Raw genomic sequence first — 9,982 nt, forward strand, 5'->3', positions numbered from 1 at the left:
GGGCTTCATTGTCTAAAAGACATTTTTAGCAAGGTTGGCTTGTTACCTTCTTCTGACTTGTAGAACGCATTCAATCTACCAAGTTCCTCTTTCTTCTTTTACCTTCAATAAAGATCTGAAGTTAAGGCAGAGGCCTTTGCCCATGCATCCTATCCGGAAGTTATTTACTGTGCAGCCCAAAAACTGTGGTATGGTATCTAGGCTTTATCAGTTCTTTGTGTGAGACAGATTATATTACATGAGATTTATTGCAACGGGGACATTTCATCTGAAGAAAATGAAGAATGTAAAATGAGATTTATTTTGTGAATATTTAGTTAACAGATGACCTTTTTCAGGGTTACTGAAATAAGTCACATATTTCCATTAATTGTAGCTTCATAGTGTTTTCTGTTCCTTGAGTTATCAAGGGAGCTAGTTAACATGTTGAACCCTGCCTGCAATTCAGTAACAGTTAGGTTGGCGGAGGGATATGACGATGATGATGATGAAGCATGTTTTGTTTAAGAGTCTTGCATTGTCCTACGCTCAGATTGTTATTAAAAAATGGACCAAGTTATACAGTCGAAGCTGTCTCCGTGCTCCTACTCTATCCACACCCCAAAAGTACTTGTAGATAATAACAATGAGTTAATAGTTAACGCTAACAATACCTAACGTTACATTAGTGATATCTGGCCGCTCTGCCCTTCCTATTGAGAGGATCTGGGCACACGATGGCCCAGGCCTGAGTATCGATCTCGACTGGCATGATGTATGGTCTAACATCCCAGAAGTATCGTGCAATCCAGACCTTCAGCAGATTCACTACAATTTCATTCACGGGACATATCTCACCCCCGAAAATGCACCACATGAAAATAATTAACAGCCCTTTATGCACTTTCTGCCCAATAAAATTGCAAGATACTTAGTTCACATGTTCCGGGAGTGCCCCCCTGTTGGTCGGTTCTGGAACAAGATTGCATCAGAAATTTCCTCCTTGATTAATGTTACTGTACCTGTTACTGTCAGTGTTTTGATTCTGAATGATCTGTCAGCCTTTCAGCTCTCTAGATCCGAAAAAAATATTTGCTGGACTCACAGCTACAAAGAAAAAGATTGCAACTCGTTGGAAACCACCTCATGACCTTTCTATCCTTGCATGGACCCTTTCCCTCTTGGATGTAGTTTATATGGAACTTTCTACGGCACGCATCCATGGAGTGCCAGTAAGGACCCTGGACACTTGGCCCATCATCGCCAACTCACTGAGGTCTGGGCGGTAGCCTTGTGCTACAGCCTTGACCTCTACCTGGGCATGTGACTGGTCCCTTGCCTTGTGTCTGTCTGTGTGTGTGTCTGTTCATGTATGTTTGTGTGTGTCTGTTTCTGCATGTGTTGTTTTGTCTCCCCACCTCCCAGCTTTCCTCTTTGTTGAATTTATAACTTTTTTTTAAATTGATCACAAAAAAAAGAAATTGTAGGTTGAAATTTCTCTTTTTTCTCTCTCTACTTTAAGGACACTTAACTACGGTTCAATGAAAGTTGGGCAAACTCCATTTGGTAATGGGGATCATATGATTAAAAAGCCCCAGAATAAACTTTTGTTTTCTCAGTTTTGTAAATGACTTCATTATGTTTTTTTTTTTGTTGAAAAGCACCATCAAGAAGTAACTTGCAACTCACTCTGCATGTTCTCCACAAGAAGGAGCTGTTAGCTGTTGCGTAGCTTTTTCTCACATCCATCACAGCAGTGAGGACTGTCTATGACTGACTATGAATGAACCCCATACATTCAGGATAGGTTTTTTAACATGTGATTTTCATGAAAGGCTTCCATCACCTCATCTGTTGTACGTGCACAAAGCACAAGTTTAATGCAAGAGCGGTGCTTTGTGTTACTAACACTGTGGGCCAGATTTACTGGGGAACTAATGTGCAAAAATGCAGTGTGATGTTCATGGGAAAACATAAAGTATATGAAGTGATAAGACAAACCACATGGTTAACATATACACTGCATGTGTGGGACAGAATGTCAAATCTATGCCTGGAGCAAGCTAGCAGTCATTTGACAATCTGCGTTGGTGCACATAATCTATTGGACATTTATTGTTTATTTCTGTTTCTACCAACAGTGGGGTTGAGTTATCTCCTCACTGTTCTATAAATTCTTTAGCACTCACTTAGTCTGTCACACCTGGTTGCGGCAATAATGAGTCATGTCAGAACTGTGTCCTGTGGTCAGAAACGAGGCCCTTATCTCTTTCTGTATAATTCCTAACTTTCCTTCTTTTTTCTTCCATGGGATCATTCTGTATCACACTTCTACACTTCCCGTTGACATTCCTCTAGCATTCCTAGAGGTAGAGTGGTTGTAATATTTGCGCAGTAGCCTACCCTTTTAAAATGATAAATACAATGATTTTCCTACATATCAGTGGTTAAATTAAAGGTATCTGTCAGGATGCTTGTACAGCCTGAGGACTAACCCCTCCCCCTCTCTACCTCCTTACCTTCCTCTTTCTGACCAGCTCTCCTTGCAGATGGTTGATCTGAAGGAAGGAGCCATTGTTGCTGATGGCGCTGACCGGCCTAACCACCCGTACGGGCCTCCTGGACGGTCTGGCGAGACCTTTGACCTCTTCCGCTGTCCCGTTCCCGAACCGGCTGCCTCTGTTAACGTTACTGCTGCTCATGGAGAAAGACTTGTACAAGCTGTCATCCAGCGAGGAACAGCCAGCCGCCTGCAGGTCGGTGTGGGATTTCGCTCTGAGTGACATTTTCAGAGCCAGATTAGCGCAGCTTTGTCAAAATGTCACTTCATCGTAAATGGGATGATGCTCTGACAGCAGATGATGCTCCCAGTTTGTGTTGAGAATGTCATGTGTGATGTGAATGAAGTTCTCAGTTTCACATCGAGCTCACTGGGTGGATCCTATCGCCAGCTGAGCATCATTTATTATTCATAGGGTAACACGATAGAACAAGCCTGCATGGGACAGAGGCACACAGTCTCTGTGTTTTGGTATGAGGGCACCTCACAAAGAAAAAAAGGCCACAGACCTGGACATCACAGCCGATCTTCAGATATACAGAGCAGTCAGGGCACAGAGGGCCGGGACAGGGCTAGTAGTGACTGAAACTCTGGAAGATGATGTGAAAGAAAATTTTGTGTGTTTATAACAAAATTGGCATCACTTTTCAGTCAGATAATAGCTTCAGGCAATGTGTAAGGGACATTTCCCATTATCGCTTTGCTTTTTGAAAAGTGCGGAAAGCAAAAGGTGTCATTATGTAGTTGTTTGACTTTGACAGGGGACCACTGTTCACATCCTGTTTCCCGTCAGGTTGCTTTCTTTTAACATTGACCCCAATATTTCCCAAACCTTAGCAGTTTCTGTGCCTAAGCCTGAACAAATCCTAGCCAAAGCGAAGAACAATATGAATCAAATGATCTTGTCCTGTTGATACGAGCACCAGACCAGCAATTAAAAAAACAGATTTTGTTAAAATAAGAGCAGTTTTCTAATGATCCCAAAAAAAGTCTATGATGCTATCATAATTATTGCATAATTATTGGAAATGACACACCGCTAAAACAAATCATTAAGTTAGCAAGGCAAAGGGCTGCAACTGAGCTGCTCAGAGACCAACAGAGACAACAGAGTGCTGAGTAGCCTTTAGGCATGAATGTAAGTATGGTTTAGTAGAGGCATTCCTAAAGAGCATTCCTCAATGGGTAGATTACAGTTACAAATAAACTTAAATTAACAGTACCAACAATAAACTTCATTAACTGAATACATATGTATATTTTTACAACGTGTTAAGACTAAGAGAAAAAATAGACATTTAGCAAAAGTATAATGGCTGACAGTTTGGGTAGGGAAAATGTCTGTAATTGGCTTTGGATCAGTGACCTCGAAAAAACCAGTTTCAATTACAGCCTCCTCTTGTCCTCGAGGACGACTTTCTGTAATTATGCTGCTTGAAAAAACTGTCACACTCTTATCACTGGATTATGCTTTTCTCCCCCCGCGGATGAATTGAGACTTACGCTCTTCCTGACCAGGGAAGTGTGACCAATTAGCTTCCCCTGCAGCTATCTGTGTTACAGCGCTGTATCCCTTACAGTCGACCATGCTGCAGCCTGGAGCAGAAAAGAAGCTCCATAATTCACGCGGTATTCACTGGGATGTGTTGAGCTCCCTGCACCGCGCTACAATAAAACATCCTCGCTGTCAGTGTGTGGCTGTAAATACATCGGCCCCAAGTGAGAAGATTACTTCTCTACTGTAATAAAGTGGTAACAGGCCTCTGTCACTCCCAGGCTCAGGTTACCTAATGTTGAGGGGTCCATAGGTTGGAGGAGCGTGCAGGCTTTTGATCCAAAGGTTTCAGGAATACAATGTAATAATAAGCATTGACTGAGCTGATGATGACATTTGATCTTTGGGGAATGCTGTTTAGTGTCAATGCAGCTGTTAACATTTCTTAATTTCAGCCAACAAAAGCTTCAAAAGTCCATCATTATACATACGAATAACACAAATTGCAAAAATTGTATAGATGCCCCTCCAACACAGTTTAAACAGATATGCTATGCCATGTTAATTGGTATGTTTTATGAATGCATACAGTATATAGCCTATCTACAATAAAAGGTAAAAGAGTAAAAACACAATATTTACTTAGCATGTACAACAAGAAATGTATGTTTATGCATAGATCATACAAGATGTAAAATATGAATTACTTCCTTATTTAGTGTAATACAAACATTTTGTGGTGATTTTGTCAACTTTTATCAAATGTTAAAGATCGTGGCAAAGATAAGGGCAATAACGTCCACACTTTTTCAAGTATTGGAGGTTTGAACTCAGCGGCAGTGCCATCGACTGTTTGTCATTTCTGGTTGTTTCTTTGACGTGTGCAAATGTACTGTACACAAAAGCCAGAGGATTGGACACTCATCCTTTACGCCTGAAAACAATGTGATGCAGCAGAAACATGACGGAATAATGCCACAGTTTAACGGACCACAGGAAAGATAGAAATGATAATAGAGGAAAAGTGAATAAAAAGAGAAACAGGGAAAGAAAACGCAGAGAAACAATGTAGAGGAAGTTCCCTCTCTGACTTTTCCTGTCAGAGTCCCAGCTCTGGAGGACAGATGCTGGCTAAGCGAAAACACTCTCAACCACATTAACTATTTTCAAGAATATTTCTATTTGGCACCAGTTTAAAAAAACAAACAACACAACGGATTAGCTCCTTGATGTTGTCTCCGGATTATTATTTCACTCAAACGCCAGTTAAAGCAAATGTTTTTCCGTCATCCTGCTTTAATCTTTCCTGGAAATCCTCAATTTGTTTTTATTTTGAACTAGTTTGGTGTCAATTATGCTGCATATGTCACATGATTTGATACCTAAACACGACCACGTTTTGGGATCAAACACACTGAGAGTCGAGGATGTGTGTGTTATCCCATAAGGGGGCATCAAGCAGATTTGCCCTCGGCTTCCTGTTTCCTGGCCTCATCCTCCTCACATTTTGTTCTGAGGCTTCGTTCCCCTGCGTTTGCTTTATTTGGTTCGTCACCTTCAACCGCTTCAGTTTTCTCAAATTGTACAGAAAACATGGCAAGATTTTGTTTTTTTACTCTTTTTCTTTTGTCTTTTGCAGCTTTTTTGCTGGCATCGAACTCCAGTTTAATTAAAGGTACGTTGTTTGTTTCTGATGTACAGTAGGTGGGGGACCACATTAACACCACACATACTGGACCATTCATGTATTTCATTTGGCTGGTGTGAAATAAATTTAAATACATGAATTTTTAACATGTACTCATTTCTTTTCTTTTTTTTGTTCTTTAATGCATGACCTTTTTATGGTGAAATGGATCTTGTCAGGACGCTTTGGCTTCAAACTTCTGCACTCTTCTTGGTTGCTTTTCATGTCACAATCAAAAATCTATTCTATGGTCACAGTCTGAAAAAAGCATCAAATAAACATGAAAAATCATCATGAATCAATCATGAAATATGACAAGTTAACTGTAAATCTTAATTACTATCTTTTGTTGTTTTTGTCCGCATAGTGCCTGAGGTCAATCTGAGGCCTATAATACCTACTGGACTACTTACTTCAGACTAGGGTACAGTATGTACTGTAGGTTAATGTGATCTAACTATGACAAGCGTGAACCCCATGTACAGAGGCTTATTCCTCGCCGCAGCGGCCACAGGTTCAGTTCAGGCCTGTGGCCCTTTGCTGGATGCCATCGCGCCCCCCCCCCCCCACACACACACTTCAAAAGATGTGATACTTTAAATTTACATGGGTAGAGATACAGTTTAGCCCCGAATTATTATTTTTAGTGACAGAACTCTTGATAAGCTGACAGTCTGACATGTTTATGATGCTGCATGCTTTCTGAATGTGTGGCTGCAGTCCCTCAAAGTCACAGAGCTGCTGGAGTCTTCATGCTTCTAGAAGGAGGAGGAAAATACACCTTCAACTTCACTGCTGCCAGAGCGGCCTGTTCGTTTCTGAACGTCACGTTAGCGACCAGAGCTCAGATGGAGCGAGCTGTACAGCGTGGACTGGAGACGTGCAAGTAGGCTGAACGCATGTGGCGACTGTTCTGGTGTGGTAGATTACCTTTAGGTATTGACTGATATGCAGTGTTTTCATAAATGTTATTGAACCAAGTGCATCATATCACACAGGTCCACCAATACCAGCTGAACTCTGATTTAGAAAAAAAGAAACAAAACAGAAAAGAAAAAAGTAAATTCTAATGTCCTAGACTTGGTTGTGTTGTTTCATTAGGCAGGCAGTGTTTTGAAATTAAAGGGTGGATTCACAGATTTTAAAAAGTCAGTCTTTTGTTTTGGGCAATCCATTTAACCTGTGATTTAAGATAAGCTAGCCGAGTTATTCTGAGGGGTTGGGGTTAGGGTTAGGGGGGTTAGGATAGGGGGTTTTAACCGGGGTGCACCCGGGTGCAGTTTTTGTTTGGCTTATAACTTTTGACAGGAATGTGCCAGAGGTATGTTAGTTAGAGCTACCCTCCCCAAAACCCCTAGCTGACTTTCCAGTGGTGCCAAGCACAAATCTATACGACCTTCCCATCTGGAGGGTTAGGGGGTTAGGGTTAGGGTGTTAGGGTTAGGGGGGGTTAGGATTAGGAATAAAGAAATTGGGGGTCAGAAGGAGAAAGGGATAAGGGTTAGGGGTTAGAGTTAGGTGTGTTTGGATCCCATTAGGGTTAGGGGGTTAGGGTTAGGGTTAGGGTTAGGGTTAGGGGTTGGGGTTGGGGTTGGGGTTAGGGTTAGGGTTAGGGTTAGGGTTAGGGGGTTAGGGTTAGGGGTTGGGGTTAGGGTTAGGGTAAGGTTAGGGTTAGGGTTAGGGGGTTAGGGTTAGGTTGGGTTAGGGGGTTAGGTTAGGGGGTTAGTGGGTAGGGTTAGGGTTAGGGTTGGGAGTGAGGGGGTTAGGGTTGGGGGTTAGGGTTAGGGTTAGGGTTGGGGGTTGGGTTAGGGGGTTAGGGTTAGGGGGTTAGGGGTTAGGGTTAGGGTTAGGGTTAGGGTTAGGGGTTGGGGGGTAGGGTTAGGGGGGTTAGGGTTAGGGTTAGGGGGGTTAGGGTTAGGGTTAGGGTTAGGGTTAGGGTTAGGTGTGTTCGGATCCCATTAGGGTTAGGGTTAGGCTAACCACAACCCTAACCCTAATTTTAATGAAAATCTTAGAAATGTGGGACCATTGGGCTTTGGGACCATTGGGTTGTGAGACCATAGGGCTGTGGGACCATTGGGCTTCGGGACCATTGGGTTGTGTGACCATAGTGCTATGGGAACATAGGGCTATGGGACCATTGGGTTGTGGGACCATTGGGCTGTGGGAACATAGGGCTGACCCACCGTAATGTCCAATACCTGTAAACAGACTTCCATGTGTAAAATCTGTGTTTTTTCCCTTAAGTACTCCACATACAAACCCTCGTTTTCACAAACCAAGCTAACTTTTTTCATCAATCCATTAATTTTATCATCTGCACTTTATGTATTAATTTAACAGATTTGGCTGGATAGCTGAACAGATTGCAGTTGTGCCACGACTCAGATCTGACTCAAACTGTGGAAAGGACAAAATTGGGGTGGTGACATGGTCCGCAAAGGCAGATAAAAAGTTTGGTGTCTTCTGCTTCAATGCCTCAGGTGCGTTTTATTCTCTGCACTGTGTACTGGGTATTCCCATGTGACTGAATGACTGACATTTAAATGTAAAACTTTTGTTCCTCACTACTTTAGAGGATTTAGAGGAAACTCCAAACAGAGCAACAGCCAGCCCACAAAGCTCCACGCTCCCCACCACGCTGACTGCACTGACCCAAACCCCAACACCTGCCCCAACTCGGCTCACATCAACAACCAAGTGTCCACCTTCAAGGAAGCCAATAACAACAAAAGCCTCTGAGCAGACACCTTTCACTTCAGCTTTCACTCTCCCGATCAAGACAACACGTTCAACTAGGATTTCCTCCACATTCAAAACTCTCAAGCCTTTCCCCACCCACATTCCTACTTCTCTTTCTCACCTTATCACCTCAAAACCCACCGACGATAGTTTTGACCTTTCTACTTTGGCTGATGCCCCCAGTGTCTCTGTTTCCTCTGAGTCAGTGATGCCATGGCCAACGAGATCTGCAAAATCTTCTCTGGGAGGTACTTCCTTGTCTTCTTTAATTTTTTTGAATTCACATTTTAGTTGTGACATTATCTTGTGAAAGTTTCCTCAAGACTTGGACAAATTCTCTGCTCAATTTTAGCTTATTTACTCCTTTTTGTTTCAATTCCAAGAACCAGTTCACAATTTAGATTGCAAAGCTTCTCAGAAAGGTTCTCAGAGTAAAAGATGTCCTTCCCATTTTACCATAATTAAAACCTATCCTCTACCTGAATGAAATGCCAACCTTAAAGCTGCATTAAGCTAATGTTGGCCACTAGGGGGCAGGACAAAACCTCAACATGCTGATAGCTGTGTAGCCTACCTTTAAAATCATTTAAATACTTGTGTAAAAAAAAAAATTGGACACAGGCCATTACTGAATAATGTCAAAAACACAAATTAGTAAATAATGTCAAAACCACAAATTATTTACTTCTGTCAAAAAGACAAATTATTAAATGATGTGAAAGTTTCATCCAAAATAAAACACAATATATGTATACATATATACTGTATATACAGAATATATAGATATATATATTCTGTATATAACACTATCCCGATATAGATTGATGGTTAAGATAAAATTAGATTGTTGTAGGTAGTGGAATTACCATGGTTTATCATGGTAATAGTAGAGCTGTGCTATTTCTACATTTTTTGTACTCATCCAAACATGAATTGATTAAATGGAGGATTAAAATATAGGATTATATGGGATGAAGTGTCTTCATGAATTGGATTTGAAGTGGTTCATGTAGATAAATAATATGAATCAGATAGAGTTCATGGTAATAACTCATAAACTAATTATTCATTTTCCAGATGTACCTACAGCACTCATCATTCTTGGCATCATCTCTCTGCTCCTGGCTGCAGCGGGCGTCGTGTGGTACTACAAACTGTGAGTCGCGTAGTCAGATGTCCCGCGATACTTAAAACCCTGTCTGAAACATGTATACGACGACGATTTGGAAACAGAAAGAGCTACTTGAAGAAATAAAGCAAAATGATTGTTTCGTTTTCATCCTGGAGAAAAGAAATAGTATGAAACCATGGCTTTACTGACACTGTGGAGCTTTATTGTCATCAATATCGACAGGCAACTATTATATACTATATACCATATTTGTACTATGTACTATATTTGTATTCTTTACACTTTGTAGCATGAGGCAGTTAAACAAAATGCTACCAGAGATGAACATTTTCTTATTACTTCTCTATGCTTTTATTAATCCATGTATGTTATGTTTCTATGCTCCCC

General features: G+C 41.3%; 1 protein-coding gene across 2 annotated transcripts in view; it reads left to right on the top strand.

The window, feature by feature from the left end:
• The first annotated feature begins 5,563 nt into the window (after positions 1-5,563).
• The window catches only part of lyve1b (lymphatic vessel endothelial hyaluronic receptor 1b), a 4,788-nt gene continuing 369 nt past the window's right edge, over positions 5,564-9,982 (top strand). Inside the window, exons 1-5 of one of the 2 annotated variants that reach the window (XM_032523655.1) lie at positions 5,564-5,709; positions 6,442-6,607; positions 8,065-8,204; positions 8,298-8,711; positions 9,541-9,619. In XM_032523655.1, the coding sequence (XP_032379546.1) occupies positions 5,628-5,709; positions 6,442-6,607; positions 8,065-8,204; positions 8,298-8,711; positions 9,541-9,619 (881 nt within the window). In that variant the 5' untranslated portion in view covers positions 5,564-5,627. The remainder of the gene's footprint in view (positions 5,710-6,441; positions 6,608-8,064; positions 8,205-8,297; positions 8,712-9,540; positions 9,620-9,982) is intronic. The other variant, XM_032523656.1, reaches the window with a different exon arrangement.

The sequence above is a fragment of the Etheostoma spectabile genome, chromosome 8, assembly GCF_008692095.1.
Source record: "Etheostoma spectabile isolate EspeVRDwgs_2016 chromosome 8, UIUC_Espe_1.0, whole genome shotgun sequence".
Classification (NCBI taxonomy): Eukaryota; Metazoa; Chordata; class Actinopteri; order Perciformes; family Percidae; genus Etheostoma; species Etheostoma spectabile.